Source organism: Myotis yumanensis, unplaced genomic scaffold (assembly GCF_028538775.1).
Source record: "Myotis yumanensis isolate MYYU_CA2020_CCGP unplaced genomic scaffold, mMyoYum1.0.hap1 SCAF_22, whole genome shotgun sequence".
Classification (NCBI taxonomy): Eukaryota; Metazoa; Chordata; class Mammalia; order Chiroptera; family Vespertilionidae; genus Myotis; species Myotis yumanensis.
The window spans coordinates 12,783,340-12,802,704 of NW_027223773.1; the positions used below are offsets into that span (position 1 = coordinate 12,783,340).

The 19,365-nt window shown below is 46.7% G+C and overlaps 1 protein-coding gene across 6 annotated transcripts; it reads left to right on the forward strand.

Annotated features, from left to right (window-relative positions):
* Positions 1-6,305: 6,305 nt before the first annotated feature.
* ZBTB18 (zinc finger and BTB domain containing 18) lies at positions 6,306-14,943 on the forward strand. 6 transcript variants are annotated; one of them, XM_070401072.1, is made up of 3 exons: positions 7,748-8,929; positions 11,279-11,966; positions 12,079-12,168. In XM_070401072.1, the coding sequence occupies exons 1-3, from the start codon at positions 8,701-8,703 to the stop codon at positions 12,086-12,088; spliced, it is 927 nt and encodes a 308-aa protein (XP_070257173.1). In that variant the 5' UTR covers positions 7,748-8,700; the 3' UTR covers positions 12,089-12,168. The 6 variants fall into 6 exon arrangements, with proteins under 6 accessions (XP_070257170.1, XP_070257173.1, XP_070257168.1 ...); XM_070401069.1 differs by lacking the exon at positions 7,748-8,929 and adding an exon at positions 6,306-6,406 and having other exon boundaries at positions 11,279-14,943; XM_070401067.1 differs by having other exon boundaries at positions 11,279-14,943.
* The last annotated feature ends 4,422 nt before the right edge of the window (positions 14,944-19,365 follow it).

Sequence of the window (19,365 nt, forward strand, 5' to 3'; positions counted from 1 at the left end):
ACCAGTTGTCAGTTATGTGTTTTGATTCAACATTTTTTTTTTAAATTTTTATTTTGCTCCCTGAACAGCCTCAGTTTTGTCAAACAACGTCACAGCAATGGGTTCTCGGTTAAACCTGTGCCAGTACTTGGAGGGACAAAGCCAGGCTTGGGGCACCTAGAAGGAATTGGAAATCTGTTCCGGGTTCACATTCAAGAACCACTCTTCCTATTATCTCCCCTAAAGTCATTACTGCAGCTTCGGTTCAAAATGCTTATTTTTACTGCGTTTAATTTAGATGCGCATTTGCATTGTAAAACGGGTACTTTAAAAATAATCATTTTAGTCTTAAGCATAAATGCTGGTTCTTTGTAAGGGAAGTAACTCCCTGAGTTGCCTGTTATCACTCGGAGTGAAGTAAATTTCTGGAGTGAGATTTAACCTTCTGTCTGCTCTTACTACCAAGAATAATTTGAATCTGGTATGTATCAAGACTTTTGCATTAAATTTATAGAATTTCTTTGTAAGACGAGATTTTCATGAAGACAATTTTATGTTATTTCAATAATTAGGGTTGGTATGCTTTATTGGCCACTGAAAGAAAAATGAAATGCGATCTTTGCCCAGTGGGCTCACAATGCCATTCATATATAGTGAAGTCCTCACTATAAGGGGAATGATATTATTGGTGTCTCATTGGCACCTAGCACACGGTGGAAATTTAATAGCAAGGACTGTGAGAATGCATTCCTTATTTCTCTAAAGTTCTCAGTGAATAATGTTTGGATTATTTTCCTTCCTGTTGGTTTGAAGTCCAAAAAGGTGCTGAATCCAAGGGTGGACCAAGCAGAAAAGGAAGGAAAAACTGCTCCCTGTAGGGGAACACAGATAGATATTTCGTTTGGTCAGAGGCACAGCATGTGATACACAGTAGGTGCACAGCTTCTATACCTACTGTAATCTCTCTTGTTCTCTTCACCTTTTCTAAGTTTATTTGCACCTGAATTTAAACAAATGACTATAACTAAGAACAGTAGCTTTTAAATACTTAGAAGTTTTATTCTTTCATGCTCAACAAATCAATCTGTTTACTATATCTTTACAGAACTTTATAAAAAAAAAGCACAGAGATTTATGTAATTTTAAAACTGAGGTATTAATAACAGGTTTCACATTAAATCTTTCTTTAATAGAATCCATTCACCTGGAAAAGTCATGTTTTATCAGATTATGTGAAAGAATGAAATCTAAAAATCCCAAAGATGAAATCAATGCATCTTTTCATTATCCAAATTCATGCAACCTCCAGAACAACAGAGTAATTGCCCCATCCGAATTTCGGAGGCACAGTGTGGTTTTTAAGGGTGGTAGACTCGTCTATACAAATGTATTTTGTTTAGGATAGTATTAGAGTAATTTTTAACTGATTGAACTCACACAAATGTTTGGCAGGAAGGCATTCTGCGTGGCAAGAAAGACAGCCAACCTAGGGCTTGGAAGTTGCCTGGGATCATGCACGAATAAAGAATGAATGAATTACAGCGCAAAGTTAACTGTAAAAAGCATCATTGTCGTTTTTTTCTTCCATGTGCCATAAGGCACAACGCATTTTATGGGTGTGGGGGGGGGGGGGGGCGCGAAGAACAGACCAGAGAGATTGAGAAAGAGGAAAAAGGTGGGGTTGGATGGCTCTTTGCTTTCTTTCTAAATTAATTCTCCAAAGTGGCCAGTCTTGTTGTCAACCAAGCCTTGAACCACCAGCCTCATCCAGCCATTATGCTCTGGATTTATGATGGTCACATAAAAGCACTGATTTACAGTAAGCAACTGAAAACTGGCTACACAGGAAAAGCAGTTCTGGGAAGACTGTCTTCTGTTTCTCTCCGCCCTTAACCCTCAAACAGGTTTGGATGCTGGTGTAGGCTCAGTCTGCGTTCAGTGTAGAGGGTAAAACCCCAGTGCCCGGGGTCCATCTGCTAAGGACCTTCCCTCAAAGTTTGTGACAACATTATTTCTGTCTTACCGGCTGAGGATCAGAATAAATTATCTCCAACTTATGGCTTATCATAGTTCAGGAATGTAATAAGATTCAAGCATTACAGAATGTATCATCCAGGGAGGGATTCGGGTTATCAAATGCTTTGTGGAATTTACATATAAATATATATATTTAAAAGGCATATGCTCTCTGTTCGTTTCATTATTGTGGTGTTTTCCAGTTTGTCCATTTACTTTTTTTTACTATTGTCTCAGCTGTATTTTGGTGTTCTTCCTCCCTTTAGGCCATTTCAACCTGTTCATTTCTAAAAACCCCAAGAGAATGAGAGAGAGAGAAGAGGGAGAAAGAGTAAGTAAGTGAATGGAGTTTCTGTGTGCTATCACACTAAAAATGTTAGTGTTTTTTCTCTTTAGGTTCAAACTAGGCTCACCTCTACTCACTTTATCACATTTTATAATTATTATCTACAAAATATTACACTTTGGAATATCTGATTTTTGATTATTAACACTTGCCTCCCTAATTTTTAAAGAAAAATTCCAATTATACATGAAGTTTACATAAAGTCAATATTCAACAAGTAATTCCATAGATAATTTTTCAACATAACCAAGTGTAATAAAAAAACACTGAATTATTTCAGAGATTTGACCTGTGGTTCATGTTAATTTTATGGAGTTGCTCATCAAATTAAATTTTATTTGGACCATCAACATTTTATAGTGTTAAATTGTTGCTGGTCGAATGTATATGTTATCAAGACATAAAATTGTTCTCCGACAAGAAACCTAACCATGTTTGAATGACTTGTATCATTTATAATATCAGGACTCCCAGAAAAGTGTGGACTAATTGCAACTATACAGGACTAGGATTCCAGAGGGAAGCAATGGTGTATTTTTCAGATAGTTTTGAGACTGTACTTCTGGTGCTTTCTTTACCTTTCACTGTGGGAGAGAAAAAGAAAGATGATTATTGGCTCTCCAACTCTGTCAAGGAGCTTTGGACCTTGGTAATTTGCTTACCCCGTTGTGCAGAAGTAAAAAGACCCTGCTTTGCGGCACTTCCTTGATGGGGGTACTTAGAGTCTGACTTAATACTTCCCTGGCTCCAATGGGTGCCCCCCAAGCTAATATCATTCTGTATGATGACACCTCTGCTATCGGTCTTCATTCACTTACAATGTGCAGGCTGATGACTTTCCAAAGATGATCTAAAGCATCATTTTTAAAATAAAGTCAGAGAGTTAAAAAATAGTTCTTAAATGAAAAAAGAGGGGGGGGCAGAGAAAATACAACTGCCCCTGGGGTGGGGACCAGGGTATAGATGGTTGTAGCAAATAAACAGTAAATTTACCTCCGACATTCATCATGATATTGTTATTTAGGCCATTTCAACCTGTTCATTTCTAACAGCCCAGAGAGAATGAGAGAGCGAGAAGAGGGAGAGAGAGAGAGAGAGAGCGAGCAAGAAGAGGGAGAGAGAATATTGTTTCATATTTTTATATATTCGTACCAGTTTTTTCCCAACGAAACCTGGACCTCAGGAAGGAGAGAACCTACCTCCCACTTTTTTTGCTTCCTTCCGTATCCCACCAGAGTACCTCCTTGAACACAACAAGTACTCCAGAAACGTTTTTATGGATTCTGACCATGTACGAATATTCCATGCATTTCATAAATTTATAAAATCTTTTACCTAATGGAAGGATGGCCCACCGGCTTTTTTAAATACCCACTTAATCTATATTTCCTGGCTCCCCTACTCAGCTCTCAAAATAGATTCTCGTAGTGACTATTAGACCTTAAAAAAACAACACTCAGAACTCTGGATGTATCCGTGTCTCCCATCAGACCTTGGGGCTGGTACTCCACTGGTAGGATTGCTCCGTAAAACCTTTGGCTAGGGCTGTGATTTTGCAGTAGACGCCCCAGCGCTGAGTTTCTAAGCTTTCTGAGGACAAGCTAACTGTCCTGTCCTCATGATTTCATTACCCTGACACTACCAGGCCACTCTCGTCATCCAGAGATCTGTTACTTTGAACTTCTAGTAGGTGAGAAACAGCTTCTAGAATGCACTCCCTCTCGTCTCCCCCCAAACTTCTTAGTAAAACATCTACTCATTTTCACATTGTTTTTTACCGAGTATTTCACCCATCAAGAACATGTCCCCGTTTCCCTAACTTGAAACCGGTCAGACTGAAATTGGGCCTCCTACCAACAGACTGAAAAGGCCCTAGAATTCGCCAGAAGCACAGAAACAACACTCTACAGGGTGGGGCCAAAGTAGGTTTAGGGTTGTCCGTATGGATGGAAAACGAGACGATCATTAATAAGACAAGAATAAACTCTTCTTATTCACCACTGTAAGCCTACTTTTGCCCGCCCTGTGTCTCAGGGAATAACAGCCTCTCTCTCCCTCTAGGGACGAGTTTGACCTCAGGGCTCCATCAGGAGGGCGCATGGGAAGGGAGAGGTGAGGGTAGAGAAGATTCCCTCCTGCTCCTAACAGGACATCCCCGCACTCTTTCGGGCCTGGGACGTCCTGTGCTCCCGGTGAGACCTCAGCAGTCATCCCACACGTCTGCGTTGCACACGCACTACTTTGCACCCGGAGCTCACGCCTCAGGCCTGGAGCAAAGCGAAAGCGCATTTCTGCCCAGTGGGAAGGTCCCCTGGCCAGTTGGTTAGCAACAGGCTGGCCCGGGGCCGGCTCGGGCAGCACAGAGCAAACACATTGCCTTTGACCATGACTCGTCTACCCGCTTTCTTCCCTCTGCAGTTTGCAATTTTCTCGCAATCCTCGAACCACTGCTTTCCCGGGTGAACTCGACTTTTCACTTTGCAATCTGTGCCTCCCTCGCAAGGTTTCCAACGTCTTGAGGGTCTACGTGTCGAGCCTCCTTCGTGGCCACCATGAACACGAAGTTGCATGGCAAAGAACAGAAACGGAGTAAAAGTTTATGGAAGGAAGGGAGGGAGGAGAAGCCGGGCAGCCGTCGTCTTACACCCCCCTTCCCTCCGCAGTTCAGAGTTGTGGCTTGATACGTACCAATTAAGGAATCAGGCTAGGGCTTCTGCAAGCATCAATTTGACTGTAATTCCCTAACATTTGGTCACTTGGGAATGTCTTTCCTTGTAACCGTGCAAGTGCACGCATGTGGCGCGAGGGCTCCCGGGGAAACACGGGCGCTCGGCTCCGCCGCAGCGAGACCACGTTCAGGGGAACGCCGGCCCGAAACGGCCACCCCGAGCCGCTCGCCCCGCAGCGCCCCACGTGCACCGGGAAGCGGGGCGCCGCAGGGTCGGGCAAGAACGTCCCTGAGCCCTGCTCCCCGCTCCGGCAGCCGAGGACCCGCGACCCGGGCGGCGTCACCCCCAGCAGGGAGCCACCTAATGCCGGACTCGAGTCCGCGGTGCCCCCGAGCGGCCGGCCGCCCGGGCGGGGATACCTGCACGACTCGCAGCGGCCAAGCGCCACCACGTTTCAAAGTGTATTTATGGTTGTCACGGTGCCCACCGGGCGCGCTGGCTCCGCAACCCCGGCGCGCGCGAGGCCGCGGAGCCTGGAAACAGGCCCCTCCCCGCGCAGCTGTCGCCGCCGCCCGCGGGCTCCTTTCACTTTCTCACGGCCAAGTCACCCAGAGGGGCGCCGCTGCCACCGCCGCCGCTGCGCCCGCCCGCGCGGGGACTCCGCCCCGCGCCGCGCCGCGCCCGGCCCCGCCCCGCCCGCGCGGACCCCGCCCACCCCGACACCTTCGGCCTGTGATTGGGGGCGCGCGAGCGGCAGCTCAAGCCCGCTCCTCCCATTGGCCGAGCCCTCCTGCCAGTCCGGCGATTGCCCGCCACTGCCTCCGCCCTCCTGAAAAGACGCCCTCCTATTGGAGGAGACGGCGGCCGGGGGGCGGGCGGACGGCGCCGGGCCGGGCGCTTTCGGTCAATCGCAGGAGCCCAGCGCCGTAGGGGGTGGGGGGTCGGAGGCGTGGGGCGGAGGGGGCGGGCCGAGGGGGGGCAACATCTGGCCGGCGCCGCCGCGTGCGTGCGTGGTGCGTCCTCCCGCCCCCTCCCCGCGGCCCCCCCGCCCCGCCCCCCCGGCCCGGCGGCTCCGCTCGCTCCTCGCTCGCTCCCTCGCGGTGTCTGGCAGGCTGCGGCCGCCGCTGGGCTGCTGCCATGGGGAGCCGTTGAGAGTGGGGCCTCTTCGCTCCGCCGCGCTCCTCCGGCTGCCAGCGGGGGCGGGCGGGCGGGGGCAGGGGGAGCGGGCGACGGAGCCGGGCTTGGGGGGTGGGGGGGGCCGGGAGGGAGGGGGCGCGAGGAGGAGGAAGCCCACCAAGTCCGGCGGCGGCGACGGCCGGGAGGCGGAGGCGGAGGAGGCGGAGGACGCGGCGGCGGCGGCGGCGGCGGGGGACGCGGTGACTTGGGGCCGCTCCGTGTGAGTCCCGCGCCGGTCCCGGCCTCTGACCCGGCGCCCCTCTGCGCCCCGACCCCCGGCGGGCGGGGGCGCCAGCTGTGCGGCCGGCCCGGCGGGGCGGTGTGGGCGGAGGGCGGGCGGGCCGGCCGGCCGGGGGCGCCCCCCGCGAGTGGAGTTAGTTTGTGCGGTCGGAGCGGTTGGGCGGCGGGGGGCGGCGCAGCTGCGGGAGGCCCGGGCGCGGGGCCGGGGCTGCAGCTGCGGGGTCGGGCGGGGTGCGGGCTGGCCGGCTCCGCGCCGCGCCCCCCCCCACCCCCACCCCCCCGGCCGGTGCAGCTGCGGCGCGGGGCGGGCTCCCGGCCGGTGCAGCTGCGGTGGCGCCTCCCGGGTGCGGAGGGCGGCGGGCGCGGGGGGGGAGGGGGCTCGGGAGCCGCCGCAGCTGCAGTGGCGCCCGGGACGGCCGCGCTCCGGGGACCGGTGCAGCTGCAGTGGCGCCCGGGGGAGGGGCTGCGGGGGAGCCCCCCCCCGCCCCCCCGGCGGGTGCAGTTGCCGGGAGGCCCGGGGCGGCGGGGAAGCGGTAGCCACCCCCCGCCTCCCCCACCCCCCCGCCCCGGCTGCTTCTTACGACTTTTCTTTTGTTGCTGCCGTGACCCGGGTCTGTTTTCGGGGCTGTTGTTGAAGGTGTTTTCCTGCTGCACCGGCTCTACGCCCTCCGCCTCCTTCCCTGTGGTCGAACCTTCCTCTTTCCCCGCGTGTTCGTCTGCACAGGCCCCCGCGGGGGGGATTTGCATGGCTCCCCGCTCCGTCCGTCCGTCCGTCCGTCCGCTCCCAGCCCCCGCCTCTTTGAAAAAACAAACCCCGAGCTCCCCGGCCGGCCCCCGGTAGCCCGGCGCGAGGGGTTGATTTGTGGGCTGGGAGCCGCCGCCGGCCCACGGCGGTGCTCGGGGCCCATTAAACTGTCAGCCGCCCCCACCCCGCCGGGTCCGCGGGCTGATGGATGTGGGAGACGGCGGGACGGGGCGCGGGGGGCGAGCGGGTCGTGCGGCCGGGGAGGAACTCAGCGGCGGGGAGGGCGTCCTGGAAGCGGCTTTGGTCGCTGTGTCATTCATCGCGAAGTTGGAGAAAGTTAGGCCGGGGGCCTGGGGACGGCGCGGCGGGCGGGGCGGGGCCGTGTCATCCGTGGGCTCCGCGGCGTGGTTTCCTCCCGTGGACGGAGGGTGAGCACCCCCCGGGGCCGCCGCGCCCCCCCCCCCCCCCCCCCGCCGGGGCCCAGCTGCTGGCCTCCCCGTCGCCCTCCCCCGGAGCCTGCGGGGATGGACTTGACATTCGCAGATGTCGCAGCACCTTGCGGGGCACCGGCCTGCCCGGCCCGGATTGCGTTCCGATTTCATCAGCCGTGCGGACAGGCCCACCAAGTGTGGCCCGCAAGTTCCCAAACTTCCTAGACCTGCCCCCCCAACCCCCCACGCTCTCTCCTTTGAAAGGTGTTCTTGTGATCACAAACATTTCAGAGTGACCCCCCCAAAAAAAGAAAGACAAAGGTTGTTATGGGACCCAGATTGAGGGGGAGGCGAAGTTCTGCTGTTTTGTGTCCCGGGGTCGGAGCCCATGCGCAGGTGCAGCGCTCATGTTAAGGGGCTGGAGCAGGTTGGCCGGCTTGACTGGTGTGTCTCACTGAACTGAAGCACTTTCCAGGATTTCAGAAAGGGCGCTTTCAGTTTGTTGATACTGAAAACTGAAATTTGCATTTAACTGACGAGTGTGAGAAATGTTCCTGAGAAGGTCACTGTAGCTCAGTAGCTAAATAAGTGAAATCTTACAGTGAACCGGGCTGGGGTCATGGCTGTGGATAGTCTCCCAGCATCCTGAGACGTGTGTCCCATTCTCTCAGCAGGAAAAAAAAAAAAAGAAAGAAAAAGGTGCCGTAGTAATAATGTTGAAATGGGGCTGGAGATGTGCACGGGGTTGGTTTAAAAATGTCCTTAAGCTGCCTTGGGAAGGAAAGGTTGGGGAGGGACAAATAAAAGTCCGGTTTCCTGCATAGCCCGGTGGCCTGAGGGTGCTGTCCGTCAGGGAGCCGTCCGCCAGCCCCAGACAGAAGTGTTGCTAGTCCATAAATACAGTAGAACTCCATATGCTGCGTTTTTCAATTTCTGCTGTTAGAAAGTTTGCGGGAGAAAAAGGGGAGACTTTGAAGTATTTTGTTTATACTAACAGAAGAGAAAAGTTCTCCTAAGAAAAAGCTGGTGGCAGGAGTGTAGAGGAGTAGCATATGGCATTAAAAGGAGCACAGCTGGAGGTAGCATTTCCATCTGAACATGATGTCAGAGCAGCTGACAGCCTGCCATCCCTCAGCCTTTTATTCTAACACACAGACAGGGAGCCAGTGTGTGCGGATCTGTGGTGGAGAAGGTATCTCATTCCTCTCTAACATCATCTCCACTTTGCATCTGTCTCTCTTAGTCTGCTTTTTTTCCACCGATGTAACAGACCTGGAGCCAGCAAGCCTCAGAGGAAAGGACTTAATCAGGTTTATGTGTCCTCAAGGTAGGAGTAGCAAGAGATTAGATGGAGCATATTTGTGTTTTGGTGTTTTGTTTATTTAATTTTAAAAAAATCACATTACTTTTCTAACCCAGTTTAGGAATAATGTATGAAATGGAGTATTAAATGAACATCTTATTGGAGTTGAAAGTCTTGGGGGCTTGGGTAGTTTTAATTTTTATCCCTTTTGCTGGAGAGCAAGTAAAGAACTTTAATACACAGAAATATTTCAAGTTTTGAAATGTTAAGAAAAGCTTTGACGTACTGCTTTTTGAGATCACTCTGGATTAAAATGCTTTATATTGTTGTTTTTCACTGCTGTTTAGATTCCTTTTGCTTTTGGGGTCGGGGAGAAATGGTAAACTCTCTGGAATCCACATTCAAACTTACATGAGAAGATTATTCTAGTTGAGAAGCTTGGTTGTTGTGTAATTAATTCCACTGTGAAACTTTATTCTTCAAAAACATTCGGCAGCACTGCTGAAACATACAGCTGTGTGGTGCTTTTGAAACCGAAGGTTTTTTAAAAAGGAAAAAAAAAAAAAAACAACACAAGAAAACTTTTGTCCTCAGGAGAACAGTTTGACTGGCTTCCTCATTTCTCTTTCCAATATATATTTAAGAGATCTTTTATTTCAGCATAACAATAATTATTTGCAGGAGTTTTTGTGTTAGCGACTAATTTAGAACTTGTAGGGTTGAGCTGCCTGAATTGGCCAGACAGCTGTAATCGCACTCCTCTGTTCTTAATCTCTTTATCTGGGCAGCAGCTGCCATATGGCCACCGTCAGCTGGATCAGATGTTTATAAGCTTCCTTCTTCGGCCCTCTCTGTCCTCTCAGCCTCCTAATTTGATCACGGCTACCTTGTGAGCTGCCCTCCAATCTTTATTTTTAGCCCTCTCAGGGATTAGGATTGATGTGCGCTGTGGGGCACTCGGACTGATTGTATTGTACATCTTGGTGTGTTCCGCGGTGGCATCTAGCAGACAGGTTTTGGGGTTAGGATGAAAGTTTCAGTCCACCTTGGGCAAAGTGTAGAAAAAGCAGGGAAGGAATTTCTAAATATGAAATGACTGTGTGCCCATTCTCCAAACGTGCTTTCTGGGGTGGGTGGTGGAACCCTGCTTCTGGCACAGGAAAGGGGAAGTGGGGTTTTCTTTGGTTTTAAGGAGTTGAATTTTGACCCATTGTACAGCTTCGCCTTGCCTCTCCCTCCCTTTCATCCCCCCTTCGCCAGAAAACCAGGGCAACAATGCGTATTTGAAAGAATAGAAGCTAGTGGGAAAGCAAAATATATCAAGTTATGTTGAAACAAAGTATTTTCTGTTGACAGAGGTAAGGCAGAGTCAGGGAAAAAAATAGTTTCTCTTTTTCTAGTTAGGCTTTTTTTTTATGTTGAACCTGTAAAGCTTTTGAATTTCATTTGAACATAATATTCCTTTATTTAAAAGTTTGAATTAATTTGAATATGGAACTCATCTTGCTTTTGCAAAGGATCAAAGTTTAGATAAGATTTTTTTCAGAGTTAAATAAAGCCCTGCTGGCTCCCAAGTCTCAAGAGGTACAGATTTTCCAAAGAAATAATAACCATTTTTCTCAATTCATTAAAAAAATATTTGGATGGGTTCGTAGTAAAGATGATCTTTCCCATCTGTTGGCGCAGCTCCTCCTGCCTCGTACGTGTGCGCTGTACCTGAAATCTTGGGCATTCACATCTGTTTTTACACGCAGGGCTTTTGTTGTTATAACACTCTGACTTTAAAAGAAAGTTGTTTGCTAATTCCTGGACTAATTATGCGATTTCATGATGGGTTTTTTTTTTTTAATTATTATTCAACCGAATGTGTATGTTTAAATTGTGCTTTGTAAGCACAATCAGGTATCAAAAGTAATAAAAAGGATGGTCAAACAAGTTTCCCGAATCTTCCAGAGTGTGCTGGGACTTCTCTTTGTTCATTATGAGTTGTTCCCTTTGAAATTCAAGCTATTTTGTAGGTTTTGTGGGACTTAATTTGGTGAGTAGCGTTCACTAAATGCTTCTGAGAGGGATCTCAGTCCTTCTTCTCAGTAAGAGACGGTCCTGAAACCAAAGCTTTGAAAACTTGACTGAAAGTTCAAGGAAGGTGGGGTGCATTGCAGACTGTGGGGCTGGGGTGCGGCCGTGTGGAAAGCGTGCCTTTTCTCCCCGCATTTGGGTGGCGTGCATGTGATTTGGTCGTGTTTGGGTCAGACGCCTGATTAAAATTCAGGGACATGTGCCCCGGCTGCCAAGCCGAAGGATGATTTTTTGTGTGGGGACTGGCGTGGCAAGTTGTGAAGTGGCTCTCACGAGAACTGTCTCTCTCCGCAGGTTATGAAGACAGCATGGAGTTCCCAGACCACAGCAGACATTTGCTGCAGTGTCTGAGCGAGCAGAGGCACCAGGGCTTCCTTTGTGACTGCACGGTGCTGGTGGGAGATGCCCAGTTCCGAGCGCACCGCGCCGTGCTGGCTTCGTGCAGCATGTACTTCCACCTCTTCTACAAGGACCAGCTGGACAAAAGGGACATTGTTCATCTGAACAGCGACATTGTTACCGCCCCAGCCTTCGCTCTCCTGCTTGAATTCATGTATGAAGGGAAACTCCAGTTCAAAGACTTGCCCATTGAAGACGTGCTCGCAGCTGCCAGCTATCTCCACATGTATGACATTGTCAAAGTCTGCAAGAAGAAGCTGAAAGAGAAAGCCACCACCGAGGCCGACAGCACCAAGAAGGAGGAAGACGCCTCGAGCTGCTCGGACAAAGTCGAGAGCCTCTCCGATGGCAGCAGCCACATGGCTGGCGACCTGCCCAGCGACGAAGAGGAGGGCGAAGAGGAGAAACTGAACATCCTGCCCAGCAAAAGGGACTTGGCCGGCGAGCCCGGGACCATGTGGATGCGCTTGCCCTCGGACTCAGCAGGCATCCCCCAGGCGGGCGGGGAGGCCGAGCCGCACGCCACAGCAGCTGGAAAAACAGTAGCCAGCCCCTGCAGCTCCACCGAGTCTTTGTCCCAGAGGTCTGTCACCTCCGTGAGGGATGCGGCAGATGTTGACTGCGTGCTGGACCTGTCTGTCAAGTCCAGCCTTTCGGGCGTTGAGAATCTGAACAGCTCTTATTTCTCTTCACAGGACGTGCTGAGAAGCAACCTGGTGCAGGTGAAGGTGGAGAAAGAGGCCTCCTGTGATGAGAGCGATGTTGGCACTAATGACTATGACATGGAGCATAGCGCGGGGAAAGAGAGTGTGGGCGCTCCTCCCAGGGTGCAGTACGAGCCGGCCCACCTGGCTCCGCTGAGGGAGGACTCGGTCCTGCGGGAGCTCGAGCGGGAGGACAAAGCCAGCGACGACGAGATGCTGACCCCGGAGAGCGAGCGCGGGCCGGTGGAGGGCGGCATGGAGAGCAGCCTGCTGCCCTACGTCTCCAACATCCTGAGCCCGGCCGGCCAGATCTTCATGTGCCCGCTGTGCAACAAGGTCTTCCCCAGCCCGCACATCCTGCAGATCCACCTGAGCACGCACTTCCGCGAGCAGGACGGCATCCGCAGCAAGCCGGCCGCCGACGTCAACGTGCCCACCTGCTCGCTGTGCGGCAAGACCTTCTCCTGCATGTACACGCTCAAGCGCCACGAGAGGACCCACTCGGGCGAGAAGCCCTACACCTGCACCCAGTGCGGCAAGAGCTTCCAGTACTCGCACAACCTGAGCCGCCACGCCGTGGTGCACACCCGCGAGAAGCCGCACGCGTGCAAGTGGTGCGAGCGCAGGTTCACGCAGTCGGGGGACCTGTACAGACACATCCGCAAGTTCCACTGTGAGTTGGTGAACTCCTTGTCTGTCAAAAGCGAAGCGCTGAGCTTGCCCACTGTCAGAGACTGGACCTTAGAAGATAGCTCGCAAGAACTCTGGAAATAATTTTACATATATATATATATATAAATTATATATATATATATACATATATATACATAGATCTCTATATATATAGTTGTGGTACGGTCTAAAAGCAGTCTTGTTTCCTGGAACTAAAAAGTTGGGATATTAACTTGTTTTTGCACTTTAGAATAGCATGAGAATCTCACTAACTTAGCATACTGATAAAAGAAACTTTAGGGGAAGTCAGAGAATAGCGAGGTGTTTTTCTCTGAGGGGCAGGGGAAGTAAGCCAATAAGAACCTTTGAAACAAATCGTCCTATCGCAGGAGGCGTGCATAGGGCTTCGTTTTGTCAACACTGCATTGTCTCGAGGTCCTTTCCCCCACACACACACTTTTTTTGTTTGGAAGTAGAAATTCCCTCCAGTTTTATTAGCCTCTTTCAGTGTCTCAAATTGCATGAATCTTTTCTGGCTGTTGGAAACGGGAATGCTTTTAGACCCAAATGGAAAATTTCTGAAATGCTGGATTATCTATTTTTAAACAAGCAGTTGACTTAAAACTTTCTGTGGCAACTTCTGGTTTTCTGACGGTTCCCAGTGAGAGCAATGATGAGCGTACACTGGGTCACTGGGACCCTGTCTTTGTGAAGGTTTGCTGGGGATGAAGAGGATAGTGCAGCTTCAGCAGTGTTGAACTGTGTTGAAAATGTGAATTACTGTCATTGTATACTGTAATTGATTACACGGGCTGGGGGGGGGGTGTCAAAGAACTTGACAGGTTGTGTTGATGCTCTTAGTTGAGTCTTGAAGAGTAAATATTAACGCTACAGAAATGCATGAGTTTCGATATATTTTTGTCTTTGTTTGCATTGTATAACTTTAACGAGTGAGTTTAAAATTATTTAATTTCCTTAGAAAAAAAAATAGCACCATTCGGAAAATAACCTGGTGTTATGAAGAACGTAAATGCACTGTTTTTATTTTTATTTTATATAATTTAAATCGACTTTCCCACTGTTTTTAAGTTGAAACTGTTAAGCTGAATAAAAACGTAAGCTGCAAATTGATAACTTCGCTACATAACAAGGAAAATATAAATGTTTACAAACGGCTTGAAGATTTGCATGTGCAGTGTGCATTTATAACAAACTTCTGATGGCACGGAACCCGTGCCAGCTCCAAGTTTAGGTGTACACATTTATACCCAGTTGAGCATCTTTAGAATAACTACTGCACAAATTGACAATAGGTCATTCTTTTTTTTTTTTTTGCTCCCCTTCTTCCTCACCCGCCCTCCCTATCCCACCTCCCACCCCCTCCCCCGACTCATGAAAAGATTCTATGGACTGAAAAAGCCCCAGGCTGAAAGGACTGGACTGCCTTGATTGACACGGGGAAGGGGGTTAGTAGACTATGGATCGCGGCAGAGGCTGCAGCCCAGCGTGCGCTGTGGTGACCACGCGGGGCAAGAGCATTTTGCACAGTGTTTGTTTTCCTGTCTTGCACTTACAAATAAGGTCTATGGGAGTAGCATGGAAAACGTTTGCTGTTTTTCCCTTTTTTTTTTTTTTTTAATTGCTTTTGTTTAAAATTTGATCGCCTTAACTACTGTAAACATAGCCTATTTTTGTGCTTAAGATACTGAATGGAAAACTCCATTGTGTGTTGCTGGACTGTTTTGGAAATATTTGGTCAAATGTGTGTTAATTTGGCTGTAATGGCATTTAAAGCAAACAAACAAACAAAAAAAAGCTGTGAAAATGGCCTTGGAGCATTATCTTTAGTTACTTGAAGAGTTTCTAGTTTTTTGTTGTTTTTTTTTAAATACAGTTTATGTTAAAGTAATTTTTATTAATTTAGAGAAGACAATCAATGTCTGTGAGAAAACGGACTTTCTTTTGAATTTTCTTTTTGTGGCCATTGTGAGTGATTACTTTTTCCTCTTAGTTTCACCTTCTTCCTTTGTTCTAAAACTTAGACTGACATCTAGCTTTGACAATCATAGTATGTTTTATTTTCCTGAGGGGGGAATAACTTATAATGCTGTTTAGTTTTGTACTGTTGGTGTGTTGGTGAATTTTTAAACTGTGTGCTAACTGCAATAAATTATATGAACTCAGTTTCTCGTGTGCTATTTTAATTGTGATTGTGTTCTACACGATCCTAAGTGTGTATCATACGTGGCATCTTTGTTTTTAACGTCAGCTCTGTTCAGAGCTTATGAAATTATTAGAATGCCTTACAGTCACTCAAATGGAAATGGGCAAACATTTTTGCTTCTAGTCATTTAAGACGATACTAAGTGCACACTTTAAAAGTGTGGCCCAGTTTCTACAACCTCGATCACAAATGTGAAGGTAATTCCCTAGAAGTGTGTGAATCCATGAAACCTCAAGTGGTCACATAAGGTTTTCCTTCAGACGCTGGCCAGCTACTAATCCCTGCGCATAAGTCATTTTCATGGGTAATTTTATCCTAAGTTGATTGGTCAGATCTATTCTTCTGTGTTCTGTTTTAAGTGGAAAATTGAAGGAGACCGGATGTCTTAATTTGGAAGACTGCTTGGCTAATGACTGGAATTCTAGGCAATTGAATTAGCAGGCATTTGATGGTCCAAGATTAGCTTATATACATCCTTTTTGTGGCTGGGTGAACTCGGAAGCCCCCAGGTTTTCATTCTTAAGTTTAAATTTTAAAATGTAATAAAGTACAGGGAACCATTCAAAGGACTCTGTTCCCTAATTTTTGTGATGGTCCCAACTTCCTGAGCGTGTCCCCGGGCATGTCGAGACAGAAGCATTGCCGGCTGACGGCGCATTCACACGCGCTGGGCGGTTCTGTACTAGGGGTTGTCCCATGTGGTCCTAAGTGGAGCCGGGCCAGCACGGACCTGAGAATCTGCAAATCCTGAAGTCCAATTGCCCCTAAGTTCCAGCCTTAAAGACACAGATGAAAATGTAGTTTCACATTCTAACTGTCCAAACTAAAATACCTATTGCGTGGCCTGCAGTAAGGTTAACATCCGTATATAGGAACAAAGTGGTATAAGAGGTCCGGAGCTGAATGTGTGAGCTCCCTGATGGCTCTGGGTCGAAATCCAAAGTCACTTTCATCATAAAGCACAATAATTTATAACTTAGAATTCCACTTTCCCCTTTTTTGTTGAGAGAGGGTTTCTATTACGTGAAACTCACACTTGGTTTTAACCAATTAAACATCATTGCACATGAAAGAGCTTCACAAAGTAATTTCTTGGGCAGTTACACGCTAATTCAGAAAGGACGTCGTAACGACACAGTGCCTCAAAGCTTCCTGAAGGTGTTGAAAGTCCTCATGCAGCATCTAATTTAAAATGAAGAGCATTATCTTAAACTTGACTGGCTGTACTTATAGAAGCAATATTTTGACACGTAATTTGGAAAAAAGAACTTCAAAAATTCTTTGCGAAACTAGGATATTTAATTACACAAATCACCACAGTTGGAAACCAAATTGATCCCTACCCCCCCACCCCCCGACCCCCGACATCTGGCTGATACCTAGTGTATTTTAAATAGGTAGTTTCATTTACTTTTAACATCTGTTTCTTTTAGATAATCAATTAGCCCCAGGTCGCTGTGGGCCCAGCATTGTGTGCGGGGCACACCCTCGGGAATACCCTAGAAGTATAAAATGTTAAAGATACTGGTTTTGAATTTCCTTTCTAGTCAATTATGCTCTCAGATTAATGGTGAATCAAGTAGACTTTTCCTTTAACAGCCTTGTCATGATTATCTGCCAACAGGTTATGGGAAGGTCTGAAAGAGGTGAACATTATATTAAATTATATAATAGCTCACATTTAAATGGCTGAAATGTTCATTTTCCAAGTAAGTCTTTTGAACTATCATCAAAGAAAATAGTTGTTTTTACCTAAGAAGTAACACTAAAAAACTTTTGATTTTCCCAAGTTTTATCAATAAAACACAAAGTATCTAAAACTAGACTTTATAAACCCCATTATATCAGGTAAGAATTTTTTTTTAAGTCTCAAAATTTTCTTCCTATAGAGATTAAAACATTTTTTTTATTTCTAATATAATGAGGGATACTTTTACATGCATCTGGTTAGGAAACTCAGATAATTTTAGAGTTAATCCATAGATTATTCATCTAAATTTTTGTTGTAATTATTGCAATGTTTGAAATTGCTGATGAGGAACAGGGAATCAAGTAAGTGAATTTTGAAATTCAGGACGAAGAGCTCAATTCTTTTCATTCAAGTCATTGGCCATTAAAATGCCAGAGATGATGCCATTTTAAAACATAAAGCAATAGATGTATTTCTTAAAAGCAAATGGCTTTTAGGAGTTTTCTTTTGGCTATTGTCCAAGTTTATTACACAAGTAGGATTTTTTTACTTTTGCCTTCAGAAACATGGCAAAATGTCTTTGCTCCAGATCCTGTGGTCAAAATGATGCGATCCTGTGGTGTAAGATGTAGAACACTTATCTTTTGACTAAATTCAAGTGAATTTAGTTACGTAACAAGGAACTGTATGGTTCTAACCCAGTGGTCGGCAAACTCATTAGTCAACAGAGCCAAATATCAACAGTACAACGATTGAAATTTCTTTTGAGAGCCAAATTTTTTAAACTTAAACTATATAGGTAGGTACATTGTTATGAACTTAATTAGGGTACTCCTAAGGCTTAGGAAGAGCCACACTCAAGGGGCCAAAGAGCCGCATGTGGCTCGCGAGCTACAGTTTGCCGACCACGGTTCTAACACAACCCTTCTTAGATTTTCTTAATATTATAAAAGGAATCAGAGCTTATTGATGTCACTGGAGGTTTTTAGACATATTAATTCATTTTCAGAGACATTTAAAAAATTAAACTGTTAGCACTTTTGCAAACTGACTCCCTAAAAATCTTGACTCATTGTTGTCATTTCTGGGGAAAGAAGCTGAACTCCTTAAATTGAAAACTTCGTAACAGGAAAGGGTGAGGTCTTAGAAATGGAACAGTAGCTTGAAAAGATTTTTTTTTTAAGCTCAAATACCTTATAAGCATCTGCTTACAAACTTCAAATTGTTGAATTAATTATCCAGTTAATTCAGGCCCAAAGATTTTTTTCCCCTAAAAATTTCAAATACTTGAAAGAAATCAGATGTTTTGAGAGGGATGGTTTCTCCAGTTAACGTTCCTGATGTAACTCTGACATGGACTGACATGCTTGCTGCTAATGGCCTCTGTGAGCGTGGTACTTTCCTCGCCTGAGACTAGTTCACAGGAAATTCAGAACTAATTTTTTTCTTGAATTTGCAGGTACCTCCCCACCTTTGCCAGCCTTTCCCAGGGCTGGGCTTGGGGCTGAGCTTGCGTTTTGCTATAGGCGGCATTCTCTCTAGCTCGTTTGGCAGGAGAAGAGTGAAAACGCAATTTGGCTTTAACATGTAGCACATTAGCCAGTAACAGTTTCAGTGAGGATATTAAGAGTGGCTCTGAGAGGCAGTGTGACACCCAGAGAGAGGCCATTCGTGGAAATGACTTATTTACAGTTGGTTATAATCTCTGTAGTTAATCATTAAATCAAGTTGGTTTTTTAAAAATGTCAATATACATGCTTAAAATGACTATCGAGGGGTTTTTAAAAGTCCTATTGGCCTAGATATTGAAGTTTGTAATAGGTGTACCATATATGGAGTTAATGTGAAGTGGTATATGGAAAAATGTATTTGAATATTGGCATCAGTTATAGGATCGATACAAGCCGTTGTTTCAATACAGAATGGGTATATAATGAACTTGAAAGAATATCATAACCTTATTTATGTGTGCTCTGCCAAGCCAGAGCTAACTTTTAATATATGATACAGCTTAACAGAATGCATCTTAACTGTGTAGGATTTAAACATGTATGTTACTGGCTCGGCCAGTGTGGCTCAGTGCTTGGGCATCAACCCATGAACCATGAAGTCCCCGTTTCAATTCCCGGTTGGGGGGTGTGCAGGAGACAGCTGATCGATGTCTCTCTCTCATTGATGTTTCTATCCCTCTCTCTCCCTTTCTCTCTATAAATCAATAAAAAACATATATATTATATACATATATATTATATATATATTCCTTAAAATTATAAGTAAGGACATACTCGCTGCATTAAAAATCATAATACAAGTGTGTGTTTCACCTTTGAGAGCCTTAGGAGAGAAATTTCTATAGGTCTCATGCCCTGAAATAATATTTGATCAAAGTCAGAGCATTTAGGCTTTTTGTGGGACCATCTCAAATATGCTTTTAAAAGCAGACTGAGAATAGACACATACGTTTTCAATGGACCATTTCTTTGGACCTGCACCATCTAAACGAGTTGTATGGTAATAGTGAAATGCCCATTGCGTGTATGCTAGTCAGACAATGCTTTCTAAGGATGTCTCCTTGGACAGTTTTAAGAAAAGCACGATTGTGCAATAGTAGATCAGTAAAACATTTAAGAAAAGTATTTCTTGTTCCACAGCCATAGACGTCAGTGCATCTATTTGGATTTAGTGTAAAAAA

Bases quoted from the DNA above. Each gene is read 5' to 3' on its own strand.
- ZBTB18 (XM_070401067.1), top strand. From the start codon at position 8,701: ATGATGTCAGAGCAGCTGACAGCCTGCCATCCCTCAGCCTTTTATTCT. The intron at 8,930-11,278 runs GTAGGAGTAGCA...CTCTCTCCGCAG, and splicing joins CAGGTTTATGTGTCCTCAAG to GTTATGAAGACAGCATGGAG.